Genomic DNA, 15,869 nt, shown 5'->3' with positions numbered 1-15,869 from the left:
CTCAACAGCCTATCGATTTGTGTGTTCTCCTGTGCGTTTGTGTTGACTGTAGGTATCGTTGGCTGTAGGTGAATAATTTAACAAATTTATGTGGATGGTCAGCTGCGCAGTCCTTCTCCACATTAGACAGGACTCCGGGAAGCTGTGCACCCATTGGAGGATATTTCATCACGTGCTACCCATCACGTGGCCCCTGAGGAAAAAGGGGTGATTTTTGGTGTAAATCTAGACTGTAATTCTGTAATATATCACTGGACCTCGTAAAACCGACACTAAAACTTCTTGGCATATAAATCACTTCTCAAATTATGAGTTCATTGTATTACGCGAACGCGTTGTTTTCCAAATACCAAGTGGCGAGTTCAGTCTTCTCTAGTGGCGTGTTTCCCGAGCAAACTTCTTGCGCCTTTTCGTGCAGTTCGCAACGGGCCAGCGGCTACGGCTCGGCTCCTACCGGTGCACCGGTCTCCTCCACATCTTCTGTCTCCCTGTCGAGCATGTACACTAACGGTGCTAGTCTTTCCAGCCAGACTCAAGGCATGTACCCCACTGCGTATGAGCTGGGAGCTGTCTCTTTGAACATGCACAGCTCTCTGTTTGACCATCCGAATCTACCCATGGTGAGCGCTGGCGATCTCTGTAAAGCGCAAAGCAGTGGTAAGGAAGAGCAGAGGGGCCACCATCAAAACAACGAAAACAACCTCCGAATCTATCCGTGGATGAGGAGCACAGGTCTGTGAAAACTGAATGTTTCTTAAGGACAGGGGTGTGCCTGAGGGGGAGGGAAACAGGTTAAGGGGAGCGACCAAGTCATTTCAAATAGTGTTCTTTTCTTCAGATCTTTTTATGACTAATTAGTCGCCATAATTCAAGACATCCTATTACGTAGTATTTCGCGTTTTGTGGAAAAGGGAGGGGACGTTATGAGAGGTTTAGACGATTTATGTTTAGCTTTAACAAATATCTAAGATTTTGCTCCGATTTTGTGTCATCATGGTTGCATCCACCTTTAAGTTAGTTAGGAAGATGAATCCAACGTTAAGTTAATATGTTTGCAATCACTGGCATTAAAAATCCTTATATTTTTTATGTAGAGGGCGGGGCCTTTTTTTTTCTAGGGTATGTTACTGCTGGGTGGGCCTTTGTTTTAAATTACTGTAAGTAATTTAACCGTGTGTGTGTGTGCTGCTGTACATGTATGTGCCTGTCTGCGCGCGGCAATGTGTTGGAAGTTTCACAAAACATACTACTCGAGATCTGCATCTAGTTCCCCACTATTCGCTGAACAAGGGTTTTTAACAAATCGTCTGCGTTTTGTAGTAGGCTAGTACTTTTCACTCGTAGCCACCACCACGCGTCTCGGCTGACACATTTGAAAGAAGGTCGACAAGTTCTCTTTTAATGATTTTCTGCGGCCTCTCAAGACACTCCCCACGAGCACCGACGTTCCTATCAGTCAACTGTCAACTTAGGGCCCGTCTTCTCTTGTTAGCTCCCATGTAAAAATAAAACAACATAAATAGTTTTGAAACAGATACCTCATTAGCAAAGTTGTTGACATTTACTGGCAGCTAGTCATTGCAGCCGATGGTGCATACCTTTTCGTCCTCAGTCAGTGTGAAATGCCATTGTCATTTTTATGAAAAACGTATGGGTTATAGATAATCTATTACTGTTTAAGTACAGAGAGACATTACTTTTTAAGGTATTTTTATTATTTTAAATCATTTTAATTGTGAATAATACCAGAAGCTATTTCACTTTTGTAAATCAAATTTCGATTTTAAAAATATTTAAGAGAAATATTTTAAAAGTTTTATTCATTCATTTATTTGTTGTTTTTAAAAAGATTAGTCCACTACCATGTCTGCTGTATAAAGGCCATATATCTGATACTCCAAAGCCGGTTGCATGAAAAGAAACCAGGCCCTACAATAAACATTCACGAGTGCATGAAGACATATAATCACAAAAAGTAATAATTTTGCCCCTATAGATTTTAACATATCATACATATATGTCGGGTCTTGCACCCCCAACCACAGGGTTTTATGTCTTACTATTTACTAGGGCCAGCTGCCTTTTCCGTTGATTTCGTGCTTTAGTTTGATATTTCACATAGATGGTCTCTGTCCCTCGCTTTATTTCTCTTTCACTATTCACAGACAGACACATTCACACAGAGCAGATGAAATTCTATTTCCATGTCTATCATCCGGGAAGCTAAGTAAGTCAGGGACCCTGAAAAGTGATCGAGCACAATGCACGTCCTTGTTTTAACTCGTGTAAAAGCGTTTCGTTCTGCGAGAACAGACATAATTTATGTAGGCCTATACTGAGTTCATACCCCTTAAAGAATGAAATAGTGCTATAATTTGCTTGGATTTTAATACAATAATTATATTTCCTTCTCTCTACTCTCATTCCTTCTGATTTTCACCCAAAGTCTTCATGCCTTTGCACATTTTGTGCAAGACATACTATCAACAAGATGTGTCACGGCGTTGCAACACGGAAGTAAAGATACAAACGACCAAGGAGTGCAATAAAAAAAAAAAAGTTCAAAAAGCACAACGCAGTACCCATTTGTCGACAGTCTGCTGGAAACGGAAACGCGGGGACAGCAAAAAGTCACTGACCGTGAATAGGCAAGGTTGTGAAAGTCTAGTTAGTTTTTCTTCTCTCTAAACGTACAGCTAAAATATGGATACTTTACGTAGATGGCTTCTTTATCTAAATGGATATACGAACACTTCAGCGCATATATGTGTAAGGAACTAGATCATGTTGTTGACTTTGATCATGTTTAGAAGGAAGTCTGAACGGCAGGGCTCCATTATAGACACGGGAGTATGCACGCCAGAGAAGAAAATACAGCAGAGGGGTATTTGTGTACTTTCATTTTGCTTTTTAATTACATTCCACTTTTATATTTAAGATGTATTTTTACCTTTCAAATTTAAGTTTTGATACGCAAAGTTGTCTGCATGTATCAGTTAAAACGCATGGTTAATTTGCATAGGCCTATGTGTTTGTTAATTCTTCTTCTTCTTCTTCTTCTTCTTCTTCTTCTTCTTCTTCTGATTATTATTATTATTATTTACTAGGCTATAGTTTATTTGACATCGGTGTGAGGAATAAACATGCAAAATATAGGCTAATTTATAAGCCTTCAAGCCACGTTTGATGACTAGCCTACTTTTTAAATCTCAGTATTTAATTTAACTAATTTTTCCTGTGCAGAAAAAAGGATAATAAGACGCATCTAGCCTACTTATTTACAATCACTAATCTCAATAGCAGAAACTGTGTATGCATAATCACCGGCCGCTTTGTTATGGGAAGATAATAACACACCTATACAAGAATCAAGCAGCATGTGTGTTGAAGCCTCTTTTTTACCATATAGTGCTAATACTAAAAATACTTGAATATGTCGAATCTGTTGTTTTACATCCACACGCTGCAGTATTCCCTTTTTATCTGGGCTTAAATCTGGGTGTTTTTTCGATAACTATATGTCATATGTAGCGAATTATTGGTTATTTCGTTTTCATTCAGACCAAACCGGATTAACAAAGGCCTTTTTTTTAAAACCATCGAAAAAGATTTGAATATTTCTTAATGATTTTAATTAATTTTTCTTCGTTAATAGTGTTTTTGGTAAACACATTTTAATGTTTGTTGTGCTTTCTGATCCTCCTTCCGTTCCCACAGGTGCGGACCGGAAAAGAGGCCGTCAGACATATTCCCGCTATCAAACATTAGAGTTGGAGAAAGAATTCCACTTCAACCGCTACCTTTCACGACGGCGTCGTATAGAGATTGCACACGCCCTGTGCTTGACAGAACGCCAGATTAAAATCTGGTTTCAAAACAGAAGGATGAAATGGAAGAAAGAGAACAAATCAACGGGCCGCAGCTCTCCTGCTGCTGACCAAATCGGGGTCGACGAGGAAGAGGAAGATGAGTAGCAACGCAAGTGGCATACAAATAGACTATGCTATTTACTAACGATTCGACCTGCTTTAATTCAGGATTGAAAAAAAGATCCTACTTAGAATACTGTGGGCAAAGTGTCAATGTCGTTTACCCAAGTAACTTTGTGTTAGAGGAGTTAATGTCTTAGACGCGTATTACAAGTCATTTTAAAAGCATTTTAATATGTGATACTCACTGTATTGTAGCCTAAATTATCTATATAGATAGGCTTAATACTAGTGTTGATAATACTATATCATATATTTGTGACATGCATATTCGTGCCTAAATTCGACCTAGTCACATGCGTTGTGAAACAGAAGGGAGCTAATTTGTTTTTTATTTCTAATTTTGATAGGCCTACTCATGTTATAGGCATATCTATGTGCTACTTTTTGTATGTATCAGCATTTCCCTCTGTTCATAAGTGTGAAAATAAACGAGATGTACAAATACAAGATGTTTACCTTTTTATATTTACAGATGTTTACATTTTCCTTTTCTGTATTCTTTACTTGCTTTTCGTTTCTTGTCAGATTAAAATCACAATAATGTTGCCAAAGAACCATGAGATAATGTGAATACCACGAGCAAGTATTTATATATTTTATAAAGACCCCTGTTTAAAAAAAAAAAAAAAAAAAAACAGTACCTTAAAAGACCCTGAAATCCGCCACTCTGTAGTGACTGATAATAATAATAACAATAACAATAATAATAATAATAATAATAATAATAATAATAATAATAATAATAATAATAATAATAATCATCATCTTAGAAGCAACTTATCTTTCTCGGTGGTTCTTTATTAGTTAATAATGGCTGTTTACTACCAGGTTAAACATCTTTGATATGTTTTTATTTATTTATTATTACTTAAATGTTTTGCCAGGTTTTATAAATCCTTTAGATTTTTGGGGAATTACAATTGTTATGTTGTGGACAAAATAATATAATTGGGAAAAAAATTAAGCTTTTAAAATCTTTTAATATCTATAAATTAACAATTAGTATTTAATGTAGCAGATTCAGTAATGATCAGTTGTCTCACAAAGCAGTTTAAAAATGAGGACCAGTTTATTGTTTGTCTTAATCTAGGCTATAGACCCAATATTATTTTGATTCGTCATTGTCGTTGCTTCGTGAACATCAGTTCAATGGTTTTTGTTTATTGTGACTTAATTTTTTTCTCAGGTCAAGCCGAGTTCTTGTAGCCTAGAGAAGTGACAGGTTCTGTGTCGTGTGAGACCAAAAGAAGGCGTTTATATTATGGGGTTGTAAACTAATGTGTTTAGTGCATCAATAAAAAGCCGGAAACGCCATAAAAGGGACAAAAAATCTGTAGAATGGGAAAACGGCCGGTCTTTACTGGCTTCAGATCTGGTAGCAGCAGTTAGTGTTTTAGGGACAATACCTTTTCCGATTTAGACAAAATGTTAACACTGTAAATGATCCATATTTTTATTTGCTTGTTTTAATATAAGCAATCTCCAAACTTGGATTCTAATCTACTTTTTGACGCATTGCGAAATGTTCGTGTAGGCTATATGTAGTTTAGTGCAGTGTAGGCTGTATTGTAGTCTAATACAGTGTAGTCACTATTACCATAACGTGACAAATGTTTTTGCCCTAAATCTTTCATTCTGATTTTTTAAAAATGTTTTAAATATAACCAGATAGGCCTTCGTGTACGGTATGCCATCGAGAAGTCTTTTTATTTTTATTTTTATTTTTTATATATCTTAAATAAATAGGTATTAAAATAATTATATTAATCGGCTTATTCTTTTTTTCTTATTTCATATTACTGTAGCTATAAGATATTATACCTGTGCTTTGACCGTAATCGCTAGGGCATATTACAAAATAAAGAGCAAACATCCTCTTTGCAATTAGACACTAGCTATATCCAATCTTATTAAAATTAATTTGACTTAGTCAGTAACCAGTTTATAGCACCGTAAACCTATAACATCACTGTTGTAACTTTGATCTCCCTTCATTTGTGACATTGTTTTAGGTGTCTTAATTTGATGATAAAGCTCATCCCTGCGAATTGCCTTAATTATATGACAAAAATATAAAGCCGCGTTGGTGTTATATTTCGGCTTCAAAAACACAAATAACACGTTCAAGCCTGCTATCTTACATTCGACTTTTTAAGATAGCTAAGTAAAGCAGTGCATGGAAACAAGCACGAAAAATATGAGATTTTCCTTGCGATTATATAGGGAAAAGATGGCGACGGCAGAGCTACTGCTGTTAAAACAGTCATGAAGAAATGCAATAAATTCCTTGTTGTTTTATGAAAATTTACAACTTTGTGATAGAACTTTATGAGTGCCTGGGTCCTGGGATTGGCCGAGGATGGTCATGTGGACGAGTAACCGTGAACATGAACTTTTTATGATTTCCCAAGTGGTTATATTGCAGCATTCTTTTGGCCGCGGCACTTAATGTAGCTTCACTGTGCTCCTTAAAGGTTCTTGCTCTTTTTTATAGTATATTTTGGCCAACAATGAAAATCTATACAGTCGGAGAGCATTGTTCAGGCTGATGTTCTCAAATGGATCAGGGAGAGAACAGCCTCCTCTCCTCTGCTATGCTAATGTGGCCGCCTGTGATTGGGATAACCACTGCGATGGAGTCTTATTGAGATCTGGACACGCAGTAGGGTCTCATCTAATTTTTCTTACGGGGGTCTGACTCCTGTTGACTAAAGCGGGTTAAACGGATGGAAGCTGTGGTGCCGCTGTTATTTTTTAACTGCTTCGCTCTAATGGCGGGACCAAGAAGAGCAACAGGACTTACCGAGCGCGAGCTACGGCGAGAGGTTTGCGCCTCTCTGTCCTGGTGCTGGGTGACGAATTATCAACAAAGGTAAGGCTGTCATTGTCTCGCAACCGCTTCGTTTCTCTGAGGTAAGAGCTCGAGCAAGCCTAATCATGTGCACTGATGGATGTAGCCTACTACTAATAAGCCGCGCGTGCACAACAGCTTAGAAGTAAACACCTTATCTAAATCCAATTATTCATTTCCATCTTGGGTGGAGCGGAATACGCGTTTTGGTGCCTTTCCATGTGTGTGTGTATGTGTGTGTGTGTGTGTCTGTGTGTTTGTTCTTTTTTTTCTGGTCAGCGCTAAAGTATTAAGTCCAATTGCATGGTGTGCATTTACAGAGATTCAGATGTGCGGGTTTCGGGGTTTTTCACTGCATTACTGTACCTATTTATGATATGGAGCGCAGTCATGGCTGCGGCGAGAGGGCGAGGTTTGAAGAAGCTGTTGTCTTGCCAATAGGATCTTAGTTTTATACAGGCCACCAAAATAATTTACGTGAAATGCTTTATTCAGTGCGGCATTAAAAGTTATATAGATGGGGCAAAATGCTTTAATGCTGCCCTAAATCACACATAAAAACGAACAAAAAACGACAGACAAATATATCTATATAATAATAGGCTACATGAAGGCCTCTATTGCATAGATGAAGTTAAGTAAAACATGTAGGATATTATATGTTCGAAATACCCAAAACACCCAAGGGTCTCCTCTTGTTCTGGATAGGACGCCTTTCACTTCCAGATCAGAAGAACAAACCTTCCAGGTTATTCTACCGGCTGCTGTGAGAGGGACGTAATGACTCCTCGCGGCTCTATTTGACATATTTCCTCTCTCGGTCCTCATTCACTCCATCTTGTCCAGCTATTTTGTCACATTCCTTTAGTTTCGTTGTTCATTTGTTCAAATGCTTAATTCGGTTACAATTTAATTGAAGATGTCGTTGCTTCAGTGTAATAATATATAAATACTGAGTAATATTTATTAACTACATCTATCTATCTATCTATCTATCTATCTATCTATCTATCTATCTATCTATCTATCTATCTATCTATCTATCTATCTATCTATCTATCTATCTATCTATCTATCTATCTATCTATCTATCTATCTATCTATCTATCTATCTATCTATCTGGTTGGAATCACATCACTGAGAATGATTTCTCCTATACTCAGATTGAATGAACAACGAACTATCTAGTACTTTTATATAGCAAAACGTATATGTGCCTTCAATGTTCTTAAATTCATCTTCTGAGGTGCATAAATCTGACCAGCCTCTTGTTGAGAGCTGCTGACACAAATCCAAGCACACAAGCCATTTCCCCAATATCTGGCGCCATCTAGTGTTCATTCTTGAATTTCGCCAACACAGGATACTTTAGAGGGTGTGTTTATTGCACTAGGTATGTATGTGTGTGTGTGTGTGTGTGAGAGAGAGAGAGAGAGAGAGAGAGAGAGAGAGAGAGAGAGAGAGAGAGAGAGAGAGAGAGAGAGAGAGAGAGAGAGAGAGAGAGAGAGAGAGAGAGAGAGAGCGAGAGAGAGAGAGAGAGAGAGAGAGAGAATTTATTACAGTGCGCATTTGTTTGCTGTAGCCTATTGTGTATGTGCGCGTGTGTGTGCGCGCACTCCAGCGCGTGACGTGACGTTTTATGGCAGTGTAAGAATGTGTTTTAGTGTTCTTCTAAAGCACGGTTTATTGCCGTGTGAGTGCTTGTGCGACTGTGTGCGCGCAATATCTTTTCTTCCACTTTTATCAAGTCACATCAGCATTTGCCACTCACCAACAGATGTGAGTTTTAGCTTTTAAATATTAATAAAAACCTCTTTAAATGTTGTATGCAGCAAAGCACACACTGCAACCGAAGATAACAGGAAAGACAGGGAGGGGTTCTCGGCCCGGTGGCAGTGAAACGTAAAAGAATGTAGGGGCTGTAAATTCTCCTAGCTGTTCTTGCTGCTCTTTGAAGTGTCTGCATTTGGGGGAGATTTGTGGCACACATACACTCACTGGAAAAAAACTGTGGCCCGAAGGGCTTATATTCCTTCATCTCTGCTTTCTTGCTTCTTGTAATCTATCCAAAATATCAGCATTTGACCACTCCAAGGTTATTCCATTGTACAGGGAATGAAGTGCGTCGAGCCCTAAGTGCGAGACGAGCTGTGTGTGCCCTCGCCAAAACCCACATCCTTCGCCAGTTTTTAAAGTCATGCTGACCTTTTTTATTTCTTTGGCGTTCTCTCTTAGGAAGTACATACTCCAAGCAATAAGTGTTTATTTGGACTGTTAGTGGGCATAGTAACTGGAAAGTATGTGTGTGTGTGTGTGTGTGTGTGTGTGTGTGTGTGTGTGTGTGTGTGTGTGTGTGTGTGTGTGTGTATGTGTGTGTGTGTGTGTGTGAGAGAGAGAGAGAGAGAGAGAGAGAGAAAGAGAGAGAGAGAGAGAGAAGGAAAAGTGTTAGGAGGAGGGATTGGTTGGATGTTGGATATTGTATGACTCCTGTTTAATGTCGTAAAGAGTGAATGTGTGATATGGGTTTTCTCTAAGTATTTGTGTATATTTCACGCTTTACTGTTTTGCACCTTAAGTAATGATCATTTGTAAGCAATTCCAGACACAAGACTGAGTTTCCATAATGTCAAAGAGTATACAATCATTTATTTTATTTGCATAGCTGTGGCATATAACTTCAGTGTATGCTATTAATAATTACAGTTTGTTGATTATTGTTAACGTATACATTTATAAATTTAACGTAGTTTAAAATCAAATAAGTTTTATTCTTTGAGCAACCTAAAAAGAATCATATTTGTTGTTGCTGAAAACGCATAACCGTATGCACCATTACCATCCACAAATTCAGAAATCCCTTGTTATGGGTGGCTGACAAAGCTTCTGAAAATCAATAAGGCTTTTATCCCTTAGGTTTATGATGTTAGTGAAATCTGATACGAAATACATAAAGAACGGGGTGTTTTTCTTTAAGCCACTTGTGTTTGATTTACTAATTTATAAATACATTGAGATCTCCATTTGTTTAGTGTGTTGTCTAAAATGTATTTCTCGGATTTTTAGAGTCACGCACGTTTAAATCTAAATGACATGTTATTGCGCGTTGCTTTGACTTTAGCATGTGGTAGAAGAGCATTCATAAATTAACTAGCAGGCTTTAAGGCAAGAGTTTGCGGATCAACCCCCTCCCTGACTTTATGACAGTAAAATGCAGGCGCATTTGTTAAACGAAACTTGATTTACCAGATATATTGTTGTTAAATAGTGTCCGAACAAAATACAAACAACGCATATTTAAAAAATGAAATAATTCTAACTGAGCACCCGGTATTTAGAAACAATGAGCATAATTATTGTGATAATAATGTTCTGAAATAAAATAAAGCGTGTGAAGACAACATAGCCTATATAAATGCGTCAAACACAGTCTTATAGTAAACTTAAAGGAAGCCTAAAAGCGTTTTAATTATTTATGACAAAAAAAAAAAAAAAAAAAACTATAGGTACAGAAGGGAGACACGGCATTTGTTAAATGTTCAGTTTTAAGAATTCGTAGCTTAGGCTATAACAAATGTCTGACACCAGCATTTAAAATAGTGAATATATAGATATTTTAAATATATACTTTATATAAAGGTGCGATTTTTACGGCGTTTTAAACCAACGGATTAACTTTTAAAAAAAGAAAGAAAATAAAACCAATAAATGTTTTCACATATATACTAGGCTATGCATAAGCCTATATAAACAGACTAAAAAAAGTTAGACATACGTGTATTAATAATGTTTATTAATGTTCAATAATGCACATTTGACATACTCACATATGCTTCACACTCGGGGGAATACAGAACGTAATAGCATACTTGACAAAAAGTTCATAACAGGTCACTCCACGTCCAAATGGGTGTGAAATTATTCACTTTTACTCCTTATCACTAAATAAGTGACTTCCGCAAGAAAGTTAACTGTCTGTTAGTCCACTGCAATCCAGTTGTCTCGCCGGCTGCTGTGGTTCTTCGAAGACGAGGAAGAAATACCTGTAAAAAGAGAAAAGGAATAATGAAGTTATCAATAAAGCGCGAGCTTTTAAGAAAAGACGCTTCGTGCTTGTATTTTGAGTTACAATTAAATGCCTAGCACAAACTCCAGATGTCTTGGTTAAGAATTTATAGAACGTGTAATGGCAGTTATTGCTCATTAATAATTAACAAACGCTGACCGGGCCCTTCTCCCCCTTGCTCATTTCTACAAATGGAAACACAATAGATGCTTTCCGTTCGCAGAAAACTATGCAATGCGAAAGGAAACGCAGCATCCTAGTCAAAGGAAACTGAAATGAAAGTAAAAATGCACGCAACCCCCAGTGCGCCACCTTTAAAAATATCCACTTGTTGTGCCGCAAATGGTGTATTGGTCGTATAGCGACAGGATACCCGGCCACCATAACTGTACTTTTGGTTAATTAAAAACACACGCACGCTCGACCAGTATAACACTGACCAAAAGCTAAAACACTGTTCAGTTATTTGCTGGCAAGCAAAAAGGAAACACTTAATTTGCAATGCTGTAAAATGTATGCGTATAAAAATACATTTAACTATAGGTTATACACACACACACACACACACACACACACACACACACGTTCTATCTATCTATCTATCTATCTATCTATCTATCTATCTATCTATCTATCTATCTATCTATCTATCTATCTATCTATCTATCTACCCTATCTATCTATCTATCTATCTATCTATCTATCTATCTATCTATCTATCTATCTATCTATCTATCTATCTATCTATCTATCTATCTATCTATCTATCTATCTATCTATCTATCTATCTATCTATCTATCTATCTATCTATATATATATATATATATATATATATATATATATATATATATATATATATATATATATAGCACGTGCCTCTTAAATTCACACATACAGTAGCTTATATTGGTACTGTCATTATGTGTCAAAATTAATATTAGGCTATTTATATTTATCACTAAACAGTTGAATATAGGACTACAACAACATATCAACAACCTACTGGATTTTGTTAAATACTTGTTCAGTCTCATTTACTTTGCACTGTTTATATATAGGCTTGGTTTTTTTTAACACATCGTTTGCCATTTATAAATCACTATGAAATTACAGCGATGAAAAAAGCGTTGAAGCCGAGATCATCAATATGTCATTTTATCTATTGTGACCTACTTGTGCGATAAGACCTAGCAAATTACCTATTTGAAATATAGAAGGAAGGATGAACAATTATCAAACGTTGTACGGAATAATGTGTGTTTGGAAAATCGGCTCCGGGCTTGTAGCCTATGTTGACACTTTACTCTCCAGTGGTATGATAGGACCAAAAACCGACTGTATGTGGGAGCACAAAGTGTCGATGTATTCAATTTAGCGTTTTAAAATTCCTATGTGATACGTATTGTGCAATCTCATTGGAAGGAACGGAAAGGGAGAAGGGATTAAAAAAAGCTAGCTCTCTGCTCCGGGGTCCCCCGGCGCGTGCAATCACAGCCCCCCTCAAGGGTGCTATTTTGCAGGCACGTCCGCTCGCTATTGGTCAGCGGCTGGTCAGATGGTACGGTTTCCCTCTGTCCCGCACTGGCACATAGCCACCCAGAACACCCCCCACCCCCCCCACACCTAAAACCCAATCTCCGATAAACTACTAATAGCTAAACCACTTGGACTATAAAACACAACAAATCATAAACCACGCAAAAGAGCTGTACCCTCCCAATGAGTTCCTATTTTGTAAACTCAACTTTCCCAGTGACTCTGCCTGGAGGACAGGAGTCGTTCTTGGGACAGATACCGTTATATTCCTCCGGATACACAGACCCTTTACGACACTATCCCGGTGCAGCTTATGGAGGTTCCAGTGTCCAAGAGAAGGCGTACCCATCCTCCTTTTACCAACAAGCGAACGGTGCCTACGGCAGGGCAACCGCCGCCGGTCCCTGCGATTATGCGACAGCAAGCTTCTACAGGGAAAAGGACCCTGCCTGCGCTCTCGCCAGCATAGAGGAACACTCGTTCGTGCTCAGTCAGGATCATCGCAAGACAGACTGCACGGGATCGACGGGGAAAAGCATCTACCCTGAGGCCGACGAACAGAAGCCGTCAGCGCCGGTTTATCCTTGGATGCAACGGATGAACTCGTGTAATGGTGAGTTCATGTTGTCTTTTTTACCCTTTATTTCCCCCCCGCTAATAAAGACGGAGCAAGAGCGTGCTATTCGTGACTTACAGCTTCACTGTACAATGCCGGAAGCTCAATACAGTGCAAATACGCTCGTCTCCACCATAGTGTCATACTGAAAGCAAAGCCACTCCTGTAAAGTTCTGTGAAATCTCTCATGTGTACTGTAGCCTACTAGTTTTTGAGGGAGGACATTTGGAAATATGCTATGTTCGCCGCAAGGCTCATATAATTTAAATCACAAGAGAAGCGTGTAATTCTAAACAGAAGAGCTGCTGAATCACCGCGCCTTATTACAAAATCATCCTTGTTGTTGTTTTTGACACATCCGTTGCTGTTTGAGCCTTCTTGCGATACAATGGCAAGTGAATGAAAGTAGGCTATAAAACACGAAAGATATTAGGATTTGACTATTCAGTATAGGCTAGTTCTTGAAATAGAGAGAAACTACAAGGAACAATAGAAGCTGGATAGGTTACTCAGTGCAATTTCTGTAACTTGAATTTATTCGCTGCCTATTACTAGCCCTGTCCGTTTACAGTAGTTACACATTTAAAGCTCAGCAGCATGAACATCTATACGGACATCTTTGTACACGTATCGTTACAGTCACAAACGCAACTTTGACAATTGCTCAAACTATTACTGGACGCGATGCATATATGTTCAGATAATAAAGCACACAGATAGACCGGTATCTTTTGTATATGTCTGTCACGAAATTAAGGACAATTACATTTCCTCAGCTTCCTCATCGCAACAAAACAGTTTAGACCTCTTAATTTGTCTGCACATATGTTTAAATGAGGATTAAATAACTAAAAATAAACCGATTAAAATGTGATAAAAATGCAGGACAGCAAAAATGTGATATGTTGTCGACTGTAATTTAGGTGCATACATATCGCACTGACTTGAGAGTTTCTTGTCATTATGTCACCCTCGAGCTGTTTTCTCCGGACGCATTTATCATTGTAAAAACACGCTCTCTGTGTTAATGTTTGACTTTTCTCTTTTATCCCATGGACAGGGACCTTCGGTAACGCTGGCCGAAGGGGTCGTCAGACGTACACTCGCTACCAGACGTTAGAATTGGAGAAAGAGTTTCACTTTAACAGGTATCTGACCCGAAGACGCCGCATTGAGATTGCGCACGCACTGTGCCTGACAGAACGTCAGATAAAGATCTGGTTCCAAAACCGGCGAATGAAATGGAAAAAAGAGAACAAATTGATCAACTGTTCACAAACCAGTGGCGAAGAGGAGGAGGAGAAGAGGACAGAATGAAACTTAAAACAATACACTTCTCCCCACCAAAAGAAACCTATGGCATAGAGGGCACCAGACACCATGATAACACAAATGAAGACTTTCCATCATGTTAGCAACTGTAGCATTCCTGTTAACTCAATGTAATTTCTTTTGTGATTTCTTTCCTTTTTTTACATGACGTTAACCCATGTGGTTTTGTGCGCTCTTATCCAATTTAGATTTACTCTTATGACTGAAATGTCCATGTTGAACGAAGCTATTTGAAATTTGTGTCATATTCGTGTTTATATTTAAGCTGTGTAAAAAAATGAAAATAAATTCCCATTGTACGGAAAACTTTTTTGCTATCTTTCATTTATTCGTATAAATTAAATTGTCAGACACATTGCATAATTTATTGAGTGGGTAAAAAAGGACTGAAGCAGCTAGATTTTCTAGAAAAAAACATAGGGACACAGCAGTCAACAATAGTCAAAATAGTGTTTTTTGTTTGTCGTTGAATAAAACAAACGAAATTCCGCATGTCATGCTATATCTGATGACGGCCGATTATATGAAGTTGGTGACGGATCTTCATTGCGGTATAACACCTGAATGTTTTTCCTGTATTCTTTTTATTTTTGTCAGGAAAACTAGTTCATAAATTCCCGGTTGATCCATAAATGATGTAAAGAAACAATCTTTACTGAAACTTTAGTCTATAGGGCAATGGGGCAACGTAATAAACATGAATATTGGTGCGTAAATAATATGACATTTCAGTACCTGCGGGGATAGGCTATATGTAAATATATGTTACATTTATTATTGTGCATTTGATATTTTAGTACAAACAGTGGTCACGTGTTTTTTTCTGATTTCACGAACAGGTAGCCTACAAAGACCCAAAACTCTTTAGTTAGGGATTTGGTTTCGCTTTTTAAGGCCGAACGTTGCCCACTTGGTTCCAAAATACGTCCTACAAAGTGAGAGGTGAAAGGGTTCAGCAGGTTTTAATAGATAACCCAAAGAGAAAGCTGACCTGTGCGCGCTGGTCACTCACCCTGAGAGATTCTACAGCCTGGAGGGCTAAGCGACAATAACCCAAATTACTTAAGTGGAGGTTTCTAATTGTGTCAACAAAATTCAACCCAAGTATGCTAAGTCACATAATTTACATAATAGAAAAAATAAATCAAATGTATAAATGCCTCTATACATGAATGTGTTCACAGAGCACAGTTAATGAACTTCACGCTTCTTATAGGCTAAAATGTTGTAAAACTGTTACACGTCAAATTCTGCTTTTTTCCGGGAATTAAATACTGCTAAAATAAAAGAGTTCTGAGGGATTTCAGCGGTATTTTCCCGGCTTTAACATAACCAAGCGTCTATGGAAGTTTAGCACAGTTTCACATCATGCACATACATGAAGCAGCAATTGGCATTTTGTCAACAAACCATATATCATCTTGGAACATAAATCACGATCTCGCATTCCTTATGTTGTCCATACAGTGTGCGAACA

At 37.9% G+C, this 15,869-nt stretch overlaps 3 protein-coding genes and 1 long non-coding RNA gene across 5 annotated transcripts in view; 3 read left to right on the top strand and 1 right to left on the bottom strand.

The window, feature by feature from the left end:
• Positions 1–219: 219 nt before the first annotated feature.
• On the top strand, positions 220–4,439 carry hoxb7a (homeobox B7a). Its single transcript, XM_067428842.1, has 2 exons — positions 220–732; positions 3,718–4,439. The coding sequence occupies exons 1-2, from the start codon at positions 309–311 to the stop codon at positions 3,972–3,974; spliced, it is 681 nt and encodes a 226-aa protein (XP_067284943.1). The 5' UTR covers positions 220–308; the 3' UTR covers positions 3,975–4,439.
• A 1,976-nt stretch (positions 4,440–6,415) lies between these two features.
• Positions 6,416–15,869, top strand: part of hoxb3a (homeobox B3a) — a 52,538-nt gene continuing 43,084 nt past the window's right edge. The window contains exon 1 of the mRNA XM_067460302.1: positions 6,416–6,864. The gene's annotated coding sequence lies outside the window, so the exon portion shown is untranslated. The remainder of the gene's footprint in view (positions 6,865–15,869) is intronic.
• Positions 10,603–15,869, bottom strand: part of LOC137094600 (uncharacterized) — a 305,846-nt gene continuing 300,579 nt past the window's right edge. The window contains exon 6 of one of the 2 annotated variants that reach the window (XR_010908687.1): positions 10,603–10,884. This is a non-coding gene — a long non-coding RNA (uncharacterized lncRNA). The remainder of the gene's footprint in view (positions 10,885–15,869) is intronic. The other variant, XR_010908686.1, reaches the window with a different exon arrangement.
• Positions 12,556–14,692, top strand: hoxb6a (homeobox B6a). Its single transcript, XM_067428841.1, has 2 exons — positions 12,556–13,057; positions 14,121–14,692. Exons 1-2 carry the CDS (start codon positions 12,628–12,630, stop codon positions 14,375–14,377), a joined length of 687 nt encoding a protein of 228 aa, XP_067284942.1. The 5' UTR covers positions 12,556–12,627; the 3' UTR covers positions 14,378–14,692.

This window comes from Pseudorasbora parva, chromosome 2 (assembly GCF_024679245.1).
Source record: "Pseudorasbora parva isolate DD20220531a chromosome 2, ASM2467924v1, whole genome shotgun sequence".
NCBI classification, from domain to species: Eukaryota; Metazoa; Chordata; class Actinopteri; order Cypriniformes; family Gobionidae; genus Pseudorasbora; species Pseudorasbora parva.
This window is presented reverse-complemented; position numbering and strand designations above follow the sequence as displayed.